The sequence below is a fragment of the Acomys russatus genome, chromosome 1 (assembly GCF_903995435.1).
Source record: "Acomys russatus chromosome 1, mAcoRus1.1, whole genome shotgun sequence".
In the NCBI taxonomy this organism is placed as follows: domain Eukaryota; kingdom Metazoa; phylum Chordata; class Mammalia; order Rodentia; family Muridae; genus Acomys; species Acomys russatus.
The window spans coordinates 83,289,446-83,307,198 of NC_067137.1; the positions used below are offsets into that span (position 1 = coordinate 83,289,446).

Genomic DNA, 17,753 nt, shown 5'->3' on the forward strand with positions numbered 1-17,753 from the left:
GGTGATTGAAACATACAAACAGAACCATAAAGATTATTAATCCAGTGAGTAAGAAGTCAGAATGCTGAATCTTTGGCTTTTGTAATCACCTTAAGATTTATGTTTCACATTGTTTCCTTTCTATTACAGTCTTCAACTTGACCAACAACGTGGATTTGGAGAATACAAAAAAGAAAATGGAAATATATCAAAAGGAAAACAAAGATGTCATTCAGAAAAATAAGTTAAAGCTGGTTGGTTTCCAAGTATTTTCTTCTTTTGTATGAGTAACAGGTTTTTTTAAAAATTCCTTTCGGTTTTTTGAGACAGGGTTTCTCTGTGTAGCCCTGGCTGTCTTAGACTTGCTTTGTAGACCAGATTGGTGTTGAACTCATAGCAGTATACCTGCCTCTGCCTGTGCTGGGATTAAAGGTGCACATTACCATGCCTGGCTGAGTAACAAATTTTTCCACATAGTATTTTAAATGGTTTATTAGTTCTTTGAGCATTTCATGCATATGTTCTGATCATATTCATTATTTTTTCTAACTTCTCAATTTACTCCTCCCTTCCCTACATCTTTGTGTCCTTTAAAAAAAGTATTTCAGAAGAAATTTTTGTTGCTCAAATATTCTAGTGTGTGTGGCCTTTCACTAGAGAGTGGTTGGCTCACCAGGAATAACACTCTGAGAGGAGACTCTTTGCCCCTCTTACATCAGCTGTTGATTACCAATAGCTTCATGACTGGGGATGGGACTATGCCCAACTTCCTTTCCATGCTGGCATGTGGTCTGGCTTGGGCTTGGACAGCTTTTGTGCATGCTGTTGAAATTGCTATGAGGTCATACGTGCAGCTGAAGACATTGTGTCCTTATAGTCCTCTCCTGCCTCAGGCTCTGACACTCTTCTCACTGCCTCTTCTCCATTGATCCCTCAGCCTTGGGAAGGGGGTGTGCAGTATATATGCTTCCTTGAGGACTGAACATTCTGCAGTCTCTTAGTTGCTGCATGTTGACCAATTGTGGATCACTATTATCACTATTATCTACTACAAATAGAAGTTTCTCAACTTAGGCTTGATAGATGCATTGATCTGAGTATAATACTAAGTCATTAAGAGATGGTTTAACAGCCAGGCATGGGGTACATGCCTGTAATCGCAGCACTTGGAAGGCAGAGGCAGGTGGATTGCTGTGAGTTTGAGGCCAGGCTGGTCTATAAAGTGAGTCTAGGACAGCCAAGGCTATACAGAGAAACTCTGTCTCGACAAGAGAGAGAGAGAGAGAGAGAGAGAGAGAGAGAGAGAGAGAGAGAGAGAGAGAGAGAGAGGGAGAGAGAGAGAGAGAAGGTTTTAACATTATATCCATTTAGTAGTATAATAGTGTTGGGTCTCTTCTAGGGCCTATTACCTGTCTAGCCACAAGTTCAACAGTGGTGCCAAGTATGGATTTCATCTTATGGAGCAGGACTTAAGTCCAATGAGAAAGTGCTTGGTTACTCTAATGCTGTTTGTGCCACTATTGCACAAGTGGGTATTTCTCTCCAGAACAGTTGTAGCTCATAGATTTTCACAGCTCAGTAAGACTGATGATTGCTTCTCTCTTCTGATAGCACCAAGAAAGCTAGATAGCAGGGGTAAAGCTTCTAGTTCCGTACTGGCCTAACTTTACAAGTTTGAGGACTCGAGTATGTTTCTTCTCACTGTCAAATTCTGGAAGGTAATCAGTAGTATTGATAATATCCTGTAGTATTTAGAGGTCTATGGGACCTCACTGGCCAATAATTTCAAAAGAAGCAACTCGTTTCTGGTATTGGGCTTTTTATTTGTTAACTTCTTAAGTTTACTAGGGGCATTGTTGCTTTGTTATAGCATAACCTAGTTTTAACTCTCTATGTGTATGCCTGTTGTGTATTTTAGAAGGGTTCTATAGTAGTGAGTTTTCTTATATCTTTTTTGAAAGGTCTTTAGTGTTATTTATTCCTCTCTGTTATAACTCCTTTTCCCTCCCATCCACTCCCAGTTTATCCATTCCTATTCTGTTATTTCCTTTTAACCTTTCATTCCAAAACATTCTTACTCTTCTCCTTTAAAACTCCCTCCCCATGGTACCTTAGTAATTACTGACCTTTATGAGCATTACAAATGAAACATATCTGAAGATTCAAAGCTGTCATCCACAGATAAGAGATAATGTGACATCTTTCTAGGTTTGGAGTACCTCACTTAAAATGATTGTTTCAAATTCCAACTGTTTACCTGCATATTTTATCTTTTTTTTTTTTTTTTTTTTTCCTCTGAGACAGGGTCTCTCTATATAGCCTGGGCTCTCCTGGAACTCTCTATGGAGACCAGGCTGGCCTCAAACTCACACAAATCGATCTGTCTCTGCCTCCTGAGTGCTGGGATTAAAGGCTTGTGCCATTAAGCCTTGGACTAATTCTTCTTCTTCTTCTTCTTCTTCTTCTTCTTCTTCTTCTTCTTCTTCTTCTTCTTCTTCTTCTTCTTCTTTCTCCTCCTCCTCCTCCTCTTCCTCTTCTTCCTCCTCCTCCTTTCTTCTTCATTAAAAAATAATTATTTATTATGTATATAGTGTTCTGCCTGCATGTAACCTGCAGGCCAGAAAAGGGCACAAGATCTCATTGTAGATGGTTGTGAGCCATCACATGGTTGGTGGGAATTGAACTCAGGACCTTTAGAAGAGCAGGCAGTGCTCTTAACCTCTGAACCATCTCTCCAGCCCCCTAATTTTCTTCTTAATATCTGAATAATATTCTACTGTATAAATATTACCATATTTTCATTATCTGTTTATCAGTTGGTGGACATCTAGGCTGTTCTAATTCTTGGCTATTGTAATAGCAGAAATGATCATAGATGATTATGTATCTTTCAAATAGGATATAGAGTCCTTTGAGTATAGACCCAAGAGGTGTTTGGCTAGATCATGGTGTGGAGGTTTCATATAATACTTTTAAAAAACTATCCTTTAAAACCAGTTATAGGGCTGGAGAGATGGCTCAGAGGTGAAGAGCACTGTCTCTGCTTCCAAAGGTCCTGAGTTCAATTCCCAGCAACCGCATGGTGGCTCACAACCATCTACAAAGAGATCTGGTGCCCTCTTCTAGTGTGCGAGCGTACATGTAGTCAGAACACTGTGTACATAATAAATAAATCTCTAAAAAAAAAAAAAAAAAAAAAAAAAAAAATAAAACCAGTTATAGCCACAAGGGATGAAACTGAAATATATGTTAGAAATATAGCTTTGTTGTATATATAAATGCATGTAGTTAGGGAGATATCCACATTACTGTAGCAAAAAGCATTTTGACAATATCACATTCAACTCTCTTCAGGAATAGATCTTTAAGGTAGGCAGTTATTATTTCTAGTTTTTCTGTCCATATTATTATTCTTTGGTCACTTAAATTTGCATTTGAACACTGATCAAGCTCATTTTTATTGTTGGACTTTACCAGCTAAGTTCTCTTCTTAAGCCCCTGTTTGACTATTTTATATATACCTCATGTAAGTGAAAACACAAAGTACCTACTTTGTTTGTTTAAGATCCTTTAACATTTCTAAGATTTATTTTGTGATCTGTCCTGGCAAAAGTTTTGGATGCTCTTGAAAAGAATGTGTAGTCTGGGTATGTTGAGTAGAATGTTCTGTGTATGTCCTATTTTCTATACAGAATTGTTTGAGGCCTCTGTTTATTAATCATTCTGTTTGGATGTTCTATCCATTAATTAAAATGTATAATTCAAGGTTTTTTTTATTGTATTGCTCCCTAATTCTCCCTTCAACTATCATTGTATATGCCTTGTATATTTAGATGCTCTGATACTGAATTCATATATAACATATTTTCCCGTATTTATACTCTTTATCATTACGTTATGTCCTCCTTTGTCTCTTGTGATATCTTCTGACTTAGCCTGTTTTGTCTCAGTGTATTAACTAGTTGCTCCATTTCTGCTTCAAGGCTTAGTGTACTTGATTTGGGGCTTGTCCTTCTCTGGGATAGTGCATGCTCACATGGAATCACAAGTAGCCAAGTTTATTCTGCATCGAATTGTTAACATGATCAAAGTACAAGTGATTACTTTGCTGTATGTTTCCAGTAAATAAAGTAGGAGAGTATGGTGTAGGATTGCTATTGGTTGGTAAGTCATTTTATTCCTTGTATACATGTCTGTTTAGACTCGGGAACAGGAGGAACTGGAGGAAGCATTGGAGGTAGAACGACAAGAAAGCGAACAGAGACGGCTGTTTGTACAAAAGGAGGAAGAGCTGCAGCAGATTCTGAAAAGGAAGAACAAGCAGGCCTTTTTAGATGAGCTGGTCAGTATCAATACTAATTACCACTTAAAAACTAATTTTCCCATCTATTTTGATGAATAGTGACGTTTAATGGCAATTCAGAGTGTTCCTGCTCTTGTTTACTTTCAATTTTTCCTAATATATTTAAAGCTTTTAAAAAAGAGTTATTTATTATTATTGAGTGCAAAGATGGAACGGGGTGGAGAGCGTCACCTGCCATGATGCATGTAGTCAGAGGACAGTGGTTGAGTTTGGTCTCTTTCAGCCTTTGCCTGGCTTCTGAAAAGTGAATTCAGGTAGTTGGCCGTGCAAGGCAGGGCAGGGTCCTTACCTGCTGAGCAAGCCTCACTTTTGCTTCTGACAGTTATTGGTGTTGTCACTATATATATAGATATAGATAGATGTGTGTGTGTGTGTGTGTGTGTGTGTGTGTGTGTGTGTGTGTGCATATATACACACATGTATAAATACATGTGTGTATATATATATGTATGCTGAATAGTAAGATCTATCCCTCAACTCATCCTATATAATATTTGCTTACAGTTCTGTGAGTCAAGTGGGTATGGTGGTACTCACCTTTAATCCCAGCATTTAGGAGGCAGAGGCAGGGGCATCTTTGTGAGTTCAAGGTTCGAGGCCAGCCTGTTTTACAGAATGAATTCCAAGACAGCTAAGGCTACGTATTAAGACTCTATCTAAACAAAACAAAACAAAAAGATTTCAAGTGGGTCTTTGGAACCCTGCCGTGTCTCTTCAGGTCTCCTTGCTGCCTCTGTGGCCTCTGTAGTTGTGTAGTTATACAGTGTATCAGGACGTCAGAGGAGTAGTCAGAGTAAAGAGGTAGACACTGTATAGCTTGAAGGCTTGGGCTGAAAGCTTTCATAGCAAACCCACTCACTCATCAGTGAAAGAATCTGCTCCATCTCAGGGCATGGGGGTGTAGAGTTTGGCCCCTCTGTAGGTTGATTCTGACCACTTCTTCTGTAGTTTGTGCTCAAAAAATTATATGTATATATATGTGTGTGTGTGTGTGTGTGTGTGTGTGTGTCTGTGTGTTCTTAGAATTGGTATAATATATGTTAATTCGATACCCAATTTCTACCCCAAAGAGAGTTAAGAGGTAGGATTGGTAGGATTATGACAATGACTTTAGTTATAATTTTTAATCATTGCCACATTCCTCCCTTCCTTCTATGAAGGATTTAAAGTGATTTATCCTAAGTTATGAAGATGCCACAATTTATGGACCTTAAAGAAGGCTGTCAAATCGAAGCTGTATTGTATTATACTCCTATTCCTTTCCCTCCTCCTCTTCCTCTCTTCTTCCCTCCGCTCCCCTCTCTCCTTTTCCTCTTCCTCTTTCCGTTCCCCTCTTTCTCCCTCCTTCCTCTTCTTAGTTTTTGTCTATATTCATTTCATTTTCAGATGAGAGAGTAACATAGCTAACATACCTGTACTCAATAGATTATACGTACAATGCTCAATAAATTGCTTATATGTCCCTGGGCGTACTAAAACATTGTTTTTACAGCATTTTTTCTTAATAGTTTCCCAAGTTGGTTTTGAGTGTGTTGATTATGTGTTGAAATATAGTGGCTATGTCATATTTTTACATGAAAAGTAACATATTTGGGTGAAATGTGTATTTAGACTACTAGTACTTTGTAGCAGTTAACAAATAGCAATAGTGACTGTGGTCTGAGAAGTGGTTCATGGAATTGATACTTTATTATTGATACGTATTATAACCCTTTGTGATGCTGGTGAAGTCACAAGCTAGAAAATGCTCCTTTCTGGAAGAGTCTGTCTGCGTTCTTCCCTTTTCATTCTGTCTTCATATATTCATCTTTCATGAGGCATTTCTTTAGTATTGACATGCTTCCATTTCTTAATTGTTGTGTTGTTATTCTGTGATGGAATAAATGTAAATGTATCTTCTATTATGCCTTTGTTCAAAAAGCATTTTAAACTAGTTAATCAGAGATAAATAGATGTAGGTGAGAAAATAAAGAAAAATGAGAACAAGAGCATTAGAAAGTGCTCATCATAAATGCCTATCCAGGGCTGGTGAGGTGCTTTAGCAGGAAAAGGTGCTTGCTGCTGCCAAGCCTGACAACCTGAGTTCAAGCCTTAGTGGAAGGTGAGAATTGGCTTTCACGGTTGTCCTCTGACTTCCACATGTGCTCCACGGCATGCACATGTACACTCACACAAAACAAATTAAAATGCAGTTAAAAATCCCTCCCCACTTTCTATGAGTAGAAAGCAAATTTGCTTGTAAGTTCAGGTGGGCAGCATCTGAGCTGGAAGAATGCTTCCGCCACTTTCTCAGTTGGACTTGCAGAGCCTTTCAGTCCTCAAGAGCCTTGCTGCCTCATTGAGCTGCTGCTGCCATCAAGCTCCCCTCAAGTGTAGTGAGGCATGAAGTAAGACGCTCTTGCCAGTGTGGTGCATTGTGTGTAATCTGGAGTTAATACTGGTTCTTGTGAGTTCCCTACTCTCGCTTCCTGTTTTCTTCACCTGCAAGTCATTACTGCACATTTTTCCTTACTCTTTAGACCATGTAACATGGTGGTTAAATAATTCTTAGTAATTCACTGTATTCATTACTACAGTTAATCAGTATATAATAGTTTAGAATACCATTTCAGTTTGGCTTTTTGATTTCAAGTTTTAAATTTGTTTTTATAAATTATTTCAATCTTTATTAATTTTTTTGGTTACTTTTAATCCATGACTAACTGGATTAATTAAATTTATTTTATCTTGATTGATCTGTATTAATGAATTGAAAATGTACTTTTCTGCGTTTTTGTGTTATGTTTTTATAAAAAAAGGAGAGCTAGCATCTACATCAGTGTGTCTAAGAGATTCAGCCTTTGAAATGTTCCCTAAATGACACTTATGCAAGGACAACTTATTGGAAATCTTTTTTTTTTTTTCCTGTTTCTGAGTTTGGTCTTTGTACCCAAAGTCACTTTTTTGGTGGCGGGGGGGGGGGGGGGGGGGGGGGCTTTTCGAGACCAAAGTCACTTTTTAACCTTCTGAAAAGCACTGGCAGCACATTATGCTGTATGTGACAGGGTTTAATGTTACAATTTCAATGTTTATGGCTTAGCATTTGCCATAATATTGGCTAAAAGTCCATTTATTTTAATCCTAACAGTAAATTCAATTTTTTAATAGTTTGGAAAAAGATTTTTAATCAGGTTCTGTGTTATTAAATCTTTTTATATTCCTGTTTGAAAATTCTGTTCCATTTATGTCTTAAATTTTATGAGTTAATGCTGTTGTCAAATGCAGTAGCTGATTCTTATTAGGAATATTGCTTGCCAGATGGCTTGCTTAAAGTCAGTTAAAATAATCTTTAAAAATGGTCATTATAAAGCTTTTAATGAGTATTACAGGCAGTCTTATTAAAATTTCTCTAAATATTAAACAGTGTGCCTTTAGGCAATTACTATGTGCTCTGCAGCCTTCCAAGGTGGAGTGTGATGCTCAGTCAGAGATGTACCCAAAACTGGACCTGCACTCTCTGTATTCCCAAGGGGGGTATGATGCTCAGTCAGAGGTGTACCCAAAACTGGACCTGTACTCTCTGTATTCCCAAGGTGGAGTGTGATGCTCAGTCAGAGATGTACCCAAAACTGGACCTGCACTCTCTGTATTCCCAAGGGGGGTATGATGCTCAGTCAGAGGTGTACCCAAAACTGGACCTGTACTCTCTGTATTCCCAAGGTGGAGTGTGATGCTCAGTCAGAGATGTACCCAAAACTGGACCTGCACTCTCTGTATTCCCAAGGTGGAGTGTGATGCTCAGTCAGAGGTGTACCCAAAACTGGACCTGCACTCTCTGTATTCCCCAATCATGTTCACAGCCGTGCTCTACTGTAGAGCTATGTATGCCATCAGAGCCTGTGCTTAATTTTTTTTTAATACCCATAAAGGCATTCAGGCTCCTACAATTTGAGTTCTAAAATAGAAGTGATAGGTTTAAAGTAAATTTTGTGGCTTGATATTAAAGTGAGATACCTAGAATGCTCAATTTTTACAAAATTTCAGCTATTAAGACATTTTAAACATTCAGTTCCTTTTAATGTGGATGAGATACTAGGATTATAATAAACTGTTCTTCATTAGCAACTTATTTAAAGTGAACACACTGTTTTGCTTTAATAACGTTTTTCAAAAAATGTATGTGTCTTTGTATATATGGATTAGCTACCTAATGTAAGTGCTGGGTTCCTTGAAAGAGCAGCAAGCACCCTTAACTGGTGAGCCATAGCTCCCGCCCTAGCATCGTGCTTTTGTATATGGAATTTTGCTTTTTAGAATAAATATCAGTTATATGTAAGGCTTTTGTTTGCTTGTTTGTTTGTTTTTTTTTCCAAAACAGGGTTTCTCTGTAGTCCTGCTGTCCTGGACTCCCTTTGTAGACCAGGCTGGCTTCGAACTCACAGAGATCCACCTGCCTTTGCTTCCCAAGTGCTGGAATTAAAGGTGTGCTCCACCACACTTGGCTTATTAAGTATTCTCACTCATTTCAAATGTAAGTCAGTAGTCGATGATTTAACTTTAAAAGTGACGTGTGATTTGTTTGTGTGTCTGTGGTCCGTCCCTGTATGAGCATGTGCATGTGAGGGTAGGCAGCGGTAGGCTGCAGTGGTGCTGGGAACCACATTAAACTCAGGTCTACCATCTGTTTTATATGTTTTAATTTTTGTGATGCTGCTCTTGCAAAATAATTTTACTATAAAGTAATTAAAAAACATGTTTTAAAGACAGGATCTCATGTAGTCCAGGCTGGCCTTGAACTCCTATTTTTTCCTATTAGGTATTTCAGCCTGTACCACCATGTCCTGTTGTGTTATAAAAATCTTAATGTTCTAGCGAAAGGAGAGAATCAACTCTTGCACTTTGTCCTTTGACCTCTTCTCATGCTCTGTAACATGCATAACACAGAGGGGTGGGGGGAGATGCAATTAAAACAATTAGTCTTGATGTGCATCTATCTTCAGACAATTCTGTTGAATTGAGTTGCTCGATACTGCTTCTGTGCAGAACTTTAAAATAGGTCCTCTAAAGGTATTCATCAGACACATTTGTACCTGAAGTTACTAATGGGTTAGATTGGGAAGAAAAATGAGAATTTGTTGTAATGTTTGCTTTTGTTTTGTTTTTAAAATTTTTGTAAGATTTATTTATTTATTATGTATACAGTATTCTGCCTGTTTGTACACCTGCAGGCCAGAAGAGGACATCAGATCACATTATAGATGGTTGTGAGCCACCATGTGGTTGTTGGGATTGAACTCAGGACCTCTGGAAGAGCAGTCAGTGCTCTTAACCCCTGAGCCATCTCTCCAGCCCAGTGTTTGCTTTTGTGTCATGAGATGTTGACAAGGGAGTTTCTTGAGGATTAAATTCTGGGTGACTGCTAATTTTAAAACTCAATACCCTGCTTTTTGGCTGCCTTGTGGAGAGAACCTAAGAGTTTCAGATGTTAGGCCCAGCAAGGCATCACTGAGCTTTCTCTATTTTTTATTTTTAGATGACCTCAATAAATTGCCTAGGCTGCCCTTACACTTGCCGCAGAGCCTTTCACACGTAACCTTAGTGCAAGATATAGAAGTATGGTGGGCTTTGTTTGTTTTCGTTATTTTTTTTTTTTTTTTTTATCTTAGTGTCTACATACAGAATATACACTCTAGTATGGGAAGGGTGGAGCTGGAGAGATCCTTTCTCTGTATGAGTTTTTGGGTTGTTATTTAACTGAAAGCTCAGAAAGGTACCATTTAGTTTGGACATTGGCTTCACAGTACTTCAAACACATAAGTACTTCATGCTCAACAGTATTCGTATTACGATAAGTAATTTGCTGCTTAAAATATAGGCATGTACAGATTTGTATAAACAGTGGTCCTGGGTAGTATCAATATATGGTATTAAATGTTTATCATTTCGTTACTTGATTAAAATGTGATTTAAAATTTAAAAAGAAAGGATAAAATAAATAAGTATGCATGTGATGGTGCTTACAATAGTTCCATTGTGCAAAACAGAACAAGAATTACTTGCAAACAGCCTCAGGTGAAATCTAATGGGAAACATTTCAAAAGGTCTGAACTCTGGGTGAAAAGAATGTGTCTCAGATAACCCTCTGCTCCACATTATAGCCGTCTCCACTGCTCTTCTGTGATTAGCTTTCTTTCCTTAATAAGTGGATTGGTGGCTGGATGAAATAGGAGCCTATTACATTGTCTTTAATGTGGATTTTTATAAAATACTTGTTTTTAGGTTATTTTGATTTATGAGTCTTGTTTTATTATGGAATGTTAATATTCTTTTGTAAAGTGTTCTGTATAAAGTGAATATTTAAGCTTACATCAAATGCTTATAGAAGAGGCATACTTTGAAAGTATTGTTGCTTTCTATTCTTTCTGTCTTATGGTTCATATTGCACTTTCTTGCAGGAGAGCTCCGACCTTCCTGTTGCTCTTCTCTTGGCTCAGCATAAAGACAGATCTACCCAGCTGGAAATGCAGCTAGAGAAGCCCAGGTCCATGAAGCCAGTGACGTTTTCCACAGGCATTAAAATGGCAAGCCTTATTTTAATTGTTTATTTGAAAGAGAGTTTTCAGGACTATGCTTTTTAAATTCTCTAGTCATTTCTGTGGTAAAGTGAGTGGTTTAGGTATGGTCTAGGTTAGATGTCTGAAGTATGGGAACATGAAGAGTAAGAAAGTGAAAAATGTGCAGGGCAGTGTTTTCAGCATGGTATGGGCTGTGTGGTGTGGTGTGGGCTGTGTGGTGTGGTGTGGGCTGTGTGGTGTGGTGTGGGCTGTGTGGTGTGGTGTGGGCTGTGTGGTGTGGTGTGGGCTGTGTGGTGTGGGCTGTGTGGTGTAGTGTGGGCTGTGTGGTGTGGGCTGTGTGGTGTGGGGCTGGTGTGGTGTGGTGTGGGCTGTGTGGTGTGGGCTGTGTGGTGTGGGCTGTGTGGTGTGGTGTGGGCTGTGTGGTGTGGTGTGGTGTGGGCTGTGTGGTGTGGTGTGGTGTGGGCTGTGTGGTGTGGTGTGGGCTGTGTGGTGTGGGCTGTGTGGTGTGGTGTGGGCTGTGTGGTGTGGTGTGGTGTGGGCTGTGTGTGACTGGAGACGAGACCTAGAGCCTTGTACATGTTGAATGTGTACTTGTTCCACTGAGCTACACCTTAGGTCTGCTTTCCTATTTTATAAACTGGTAGTTGGAGGTGAACACTTCTTCAGTGAGAAGCACATAAGTGTGGTTAGGGAACTATTTATCTGCTGGTATAAAATAGAGCAGCAGATTAATTTATACTTCCCTGCAGACAATTCTTTTTCTACCTAAACGTGTTTCAAAAGTGTATTAAAGCCATTTGTAGGTTCTGTGCTCTTTAAGGGTAGAGTGCTTTGAATTAAAACATTGTTTACATTAACCATTCTACAGTAAGGCATATTTATGAGTCTGTTTTTTTAGCTGTAGTTGTGTAAGAATTATTAGTTTTATTTTTTATAACTTTGTAAATGCAGAGAGAGAGAGAGAGAGAGAGAGAGAGAGAGAGAGAGAGAGAGAGAGAGAGAGCGCGAGCGCGCCAGTCCGAGGACAACTTGTAGGAGTTGATTCTCTCCATCATGTAGAGTCTGGGGATCAAGTTTCAGTCTTGAAGCTTGGCAGTGAGTCACTGAATCATCTCACTGGCCTGTGACTTTTCTTTACATCATTACCGTAATTTTTATGTGGTTTATATTCAATGTCTTGAGATATAGCTCTAATAAAATATATACTTTGTAAATGATTAAGTACATTGAAAAGTTTCATTAAAGCAATTTAAAAGTATTGTACATGGTGAAATTGTAGATTTGGACTGTGGAGTCAAGCTTGTCCACCCCCCCCCCCCTCCCCGCCGGCATCTGTAAAATGGTAATGATAATATGTGTTTTATATTACCAAGGATGTTAAAGGGAATAATGTGAGAAAGATGGCCAACATCATGCCTGGCTGACAGTAAGCGCTCAGTAAATGAGGGCAATTACTATCAGTGATAGCATGAGTTGATTACACAGATGACTATTAACATTTATCCCATAAGTGTTTATATTTTGTTCTTATGTACAGAGTTGAAATTGGTCATGCATTTAAATGTTGCTTCTAACTTTATTGATGCATGATCTTGACCAGTTTGTCTGCGTTCATTCTTCTCATCTATAAAGTCATTTGCTTCCTTATTAATAAGATTGCTCTGAAGATTAAATAATATGCTCCTTAACTCCTGTTTGATATGATATAGTATTCTGTAAATATGAAACAAAATTAGCATTCTGCAGCATTCTTAATATTTTGTTTTCATAATATAGTAAATGTAAAATATAATATATATTGTGCATATGTCTAGCATTTACAAATGTAGTTCCTATGCAGAATTTTTAAATTTTCACTTTTTTTTTCTTATAATAGGAAGCTTTATCAATTAAAACTTACAGATTCAAAGCTTGTTGTGAAATGGTTTTAGTGTCTAATATAAAAACTTAGCAAATAGAATTTATCTTGTGCTAGTTAAGTTTTCTGTAATTTTTTCTTACACCTCCACTGTCCCAGTATTTAAATTGTTAGCTTACCTTTCTTCTTCCTTTCATCTATAAATATCATCTAATAAACATTCCATAATTCTTGTTTAGAAACTAGGATGTTGGACAGATAGAAGGCAGTTGACCAGAATTGTACCAAAGTTTATCTTAAAATCATTAAAACTCTTAGTGAATTATATAGACTGTAAATATTTGTCACTTTGACATTGTGGTAAATGGATTTTTTTTCACTCTTAAACTAGTTCATACTGCTTTTTAAAAATATTTAAAGTAACATGCTAGGGTTATGATTCAATTGGCAAAGTGTATGTCATACAAGCATGAAGTCCTGTGTTCAGCCCTCTGAACCCATGTTAAAAACAAGAAAAAGCCAGACATAGTGGCCTGTGCTTGTGACCCCGGTGCTGGGTAGGCAGAGACATCATCTTAAAAAGTCTGAGTTGGATAGCTCTTGAGGAATGATGCCAGAGATTGTCTTGTAGTTTCTACATGCACACGATGTATTCACACTTACACCCAAACCAAACATCTAATATAGTGTCAAGGAGCCATATATCAGTAATAGAACTGTGTGAACAGGGCTAGCTGAGAGCATATAGTTCTTGCTGAGCGTCAGTCTCGAGCACTAATAAAACTGGGCTTAGTAATGCATATAGTCAGTCCCAAGACTTAGGGAGTAAAGGCAGGAGCATCAGATATTCAGGGCCATCCTTGACTCCTTAGTGAGTTTGAGGCCAGCCTGGGCTACATGAGATCTTACCTCAAAGGTGCAACAAACAGAAATGTGTAGTCTCGCTTGCCATTGGAGTTACCTCTCTACAGTGAATTCTAGAGACAGAATGCAACCAGATGCACTTTACTTATACTGTATTAATCAGTTCCTTCTCTAATGAAGTGTGTAAAAACTTAGCAAATTAAGAATCCACTCTCCCATGTGCTCCCCACCCCCACTGAAAGCCTTAAGAGGATGAGGTTTGCAAATTGTGTGCTCATGGGTAGTGTTTCAATGCTGTGGTTAAGGGTATGCAGAAGTTGAGGTGGCAGAGGTTAGCTGAAAGACTAGTCCAGTCATTTTCTTGATGAAGTTTAGTGCTTAAATGACATAAAACAGGGGCTGGGGAGATGGCTCAGAGGTTAAGGGCACTGTTTGCTCTTCGAAAGGTCCTGAGTTCAATTCCCAGCAACCACATGGTGTCTCACAACCATCTATAGTGTTATCTGGTGCCCTCTTCTGGCCTGCAGGTGTACATGCAGGCAGAGCACTGTATAATAAATAAATAAATAAATAAATAAATAAATAAATAAATAAATAAATAAAATCTTTCTTAAAAAATGACGTAAAACAGCCACATACCTAGAAATGTCTGTCTCCAGTTGAAAACAGAGCTTTATGAAATGCAAGATTGAATAGCTCAAAAATGTTACCATGTGCATTTCTAACTGAAGACAGTAGTCTAACTTTAAAACATGCAGATTGTTTTTTTTACCTTTTACATGTGCTAAGATGCTACCTTAACTTTAGCAATTACGTAGCAGTTGTTCCTGCTTTCCAGTTCTTTCTTTCACAGTGTATCTAACCAGAGATAACAGTCTATGTAGAAGACAGAGCTCAGCTGAACTTTTTGTTTGTTTGCTTACGATATTAGATGAGTTTATTAAATGAGCATGGGGAGGAAGGAGAGTGGAAAGGGGTGCTGGGGGGATGGGGGAGAGACAGAGAGGAAGACGGAAGTCATCTTAACTTTGTTGCAAGCTCATTTTGTCCCACCTACCACCTACAGCAACTTGAGTATCTCAGTGATTGTCTCTATTTGACAGTTTGTCTGGACTTGATCTCACCCATTCTAGGCTGCTTGCTATCAGTGGATCTCTGTTCTGAGCGCCTTGTGGTCTACTTTTTGGGTGGCTCCCCAAGTGAATAGATGATAATAAATAAGCAACATTGAAAAAATTGATTATAACTTTCTTGATTAATATTTTGTCGTGTCTCCAATTTACCTAAAATAAATGAAGAATATTAATCACTCATTCTTCTCATATCTGAGAAAGTGACATTTGTATTAATAAGCTTATAATGAAAAAGAGTTAGTCATGCAAAAATCCCAGCAGAAGAAACAGAGAAACAAAATAGCCCAAGTAAGAAGTACAGAAAAAAAAGCAGTAGTAGCAGAATGTTTCCCCTGATATGCTGGTTCACTATGGCCAATTCATGGGACTGTTTTCCCACTTTCACTTTTCTTTTTTTCTTCGTGAGACAGGGTTTCTCTGTGTAGCCTTGGCTGTCCTGGACTCCCTTTGTAGATCAGGCTAGCCTTGAACTCACAGAGATCTGCCTGCTTCCACCTCCCTGAGTGCTGGGATCACATGCATGTGCTACGATGCTCTGCTCCATCTTCACTTTTTGACACAGCATCTCAAAGCCACCCACACTGACCTTGAACTCTTGATATTGTGAGAGATGATCTTAAACTAAACTTTTATGTGTAATGCCAATTAGTAGTTGTGTTTGTAGTGTTCGGGAAGTTTTCTAGTTCTTTGGATAGTGGCTGTGCTGGGTTACACCCTTACCAGTTGTCTGGGAGCTGCCTTCTTTGTGTCTGCCCAACACTTGTCAGTTGGTGATGGGTATTCTGTGTGGAGGTGCGAATGTCTCATTGTAGTTTTGACTTGTATGCTTGTTGGTTGGTGCTGCTGAGCACTTTTCATTTACTTGTTGGTTATTTGTATATTTTAAAGAAATATCTATTTGTATCATCTCCTTTCTAATCAAATAATTTACTACTGTTCTTTCAGTTGGGTTGAGTTTTTACAGTTAGGAATACTAATCTCTTGGATAGATTGAAGATAGGTGTTTTCTCCCACGCCATATATGCCATCAATTTTGCATTTGGTTTTCCCTTTCTAGTTCCTTACTTGTATTATCAGTTATTAGTTTTGTTGTTGTTGTTGTTTTGTTTTCTTTTTTTTAAAGAGACTAGGTTTTCCTGTGTAGCCCTGACTGTCCTGGAACTTGCTCTGTAGACCAGGCTGGCCTTGCCTTTCCCTCTGCCTCTGCCTCTGCCTCTGCCTCTGCCTCTGGAGGGCTGGGATTAAAAACAGGTGCTTCCATGACCATTACTTGTATTTTAAAAAAAGTTTTTAAAGCTGGGTGTCCTTGTGCCTGCCTTTAATCTCAGCATTCGGGGCAGAGGCCAGCCTGGTTTATAAAAAGAGCCTAGGACAGCCAGGGCTACACAGAAACATTGTTGGAGGTGGGAGGAGTTTGAGCTTTTCCCTAGATTTTTAAAATAGGCATTTCTTACCTTACCTTAAACTTACTTGTTAGTGTGGCTTTTTGTATATCCAATAGATATCTGTATGTTGCATTCTATTTTCATTTATATCAGTAGTTTAAAATTTTTTTCATTCTTTTTATTGTGCACAGGAGCACATTGCTTAGCTTTGGTGTTTCTGCACAGTCTTTGAAGTTACTTTGGTAATTTATTTATTAGGAAAGACACACGATGTGCTTTTCATTGCTTAGATTTTGCTGAGACTTGTTTTGTGGCCTAATATAAGAACATCCTCATCTACTGAAGAGAGGAATGCATGTTCTCCAGCTGTTGGGCTCACTGTGTTGTAACAGTCTCCTGCCGCTTGGTTTATAGTTCCCTTTTGATGACTTCTTACCTGTTTTCCTCTCTGAATGATTCGTCTATCGAAAAACTCTGTCAAATAGGGGGAAATGGGTTTTTTTATTTGTATAACTCTTCTTTCTGTTCTTTCTCTTCACCTTACTCTGCAATCTTAATTGCTTATAAGTTACCTTTCTCAATAGTTGGTGCCTCATCCATTAGGTTTTTCAAACTGTTTCTTATATTTGCTTTGGGGGCTGCTATTCCTATATTCTCAGATTCACTAATTATTTTTCTTTCATACTACCTAATATGTTTACCCAACTGCATATTTTTCCTTCCTTCTTTTGTCCTTTCCTTTCTTCCTTCCTCTTTCTTTTTTTCAGGTTCAGCTTTTTATTGGACATGTTAACAAAAGAGGTTTAGTCAAAAAGACCAAAGCTCATGATCATCAGACTTCTCAGATTCTTCTTTCTTTGCTTTCACTGTCTTCTCCTCAGCTGGGGCAGCAGCAGTGGCTGGGGCAGGACCTCCTGCTGGTGCAGCTTCAGCCGCTGGAGCTGGCCCACCAGCCCCCACATTGCAGATGAGGCTCCCAGTGTTGACACTGGCCAGGACCTTTGCAAGCAAGTCAGGACAGAAGGTTCAACGTTGACACTGGCTACTTTAATAAAGGCACTGATCTTATCCTCTGTGACTGTCACCTCATCATCCACGTGAAGGATGAGGGCGGAGCAGATGCAGGCGAGCTTGGAGACAGAGGCCATGTTGTGGACTGCCTGCACAGGCGCCTGTTGAAGTGAGGGCCTCACCCCAGTGCAGCCTTAGCTTCCCTGGAAGGATGGAGCACCTTGGCTGCAGCTAAGGAAAAGCTCCTCGTCCTATCTCATTTGTTCAAGATAAGGTCTCTCTATAGAGCCCTAGCTGGCCTCAGACTCACAGACATCCCCTCTCCGGCCCCCACCCAGAGTCCTAAGATTAAAGGATTATTTTTCATTTCATGAATTATATGTTTGGGTATTTGCATCTTTCATTTTTCTTCTCATGTTCACATTTTTTAAAGAAAGTCATCTTCTTGAGCATGTAGAACATACTTACATTAGCTATACTACCTAGGCATGGTAGCAGAGGCCAATAAGACAATTCTTTTTTTTTTTTTTTCCTTGAGAGGTTGACATAGGAAAATCATGGTGAGTTTGAGATCTGACTCAGCTATATGATGAGCCCAGTCCAAGT

At 38.8% G+C, this 17,753-nt stretch overlaps 1 protein-coding gene and 1 pseudogene across 2 annotated transcripts in view; one reads left to right on the forward strand and one right to left on the reverse strand.

Moving 5' to 3' along the window:
* The window catches only part of Mnat1 (MNAT1 component of CDK activating kinase), a 149,365-nt gene that overhangs the window by 54,368 nt on the left and 77,244 nt on the right, over positions 1 to 17,753 (forward strand). For both annotated transcript variants that reach the window (XM_051147494.1, XM_051147502.1), the window contains exons 4-6: positions 130 to 233; positions 4,181 to 4,321; positions 10,777 to 10,902. In XM_051147494.1, the coding sequence (XP_051003451.1) occupies positions 130 to 233; positions 4,181 to 4,321; positions 10,777 to 10,902 (371 nt within the window). The remainder of the gene's footprint in view (positions 1 to 129; positions 234 to 4,180; positions 4,322 to 10,776; positions 10,903 to 17,753) is intronic.
* LOC127190479 (60S acidic ribosomal protein P1-like) lies at positions 16,940 to 17,284 on the reverse strand (annotated as a pseudogene).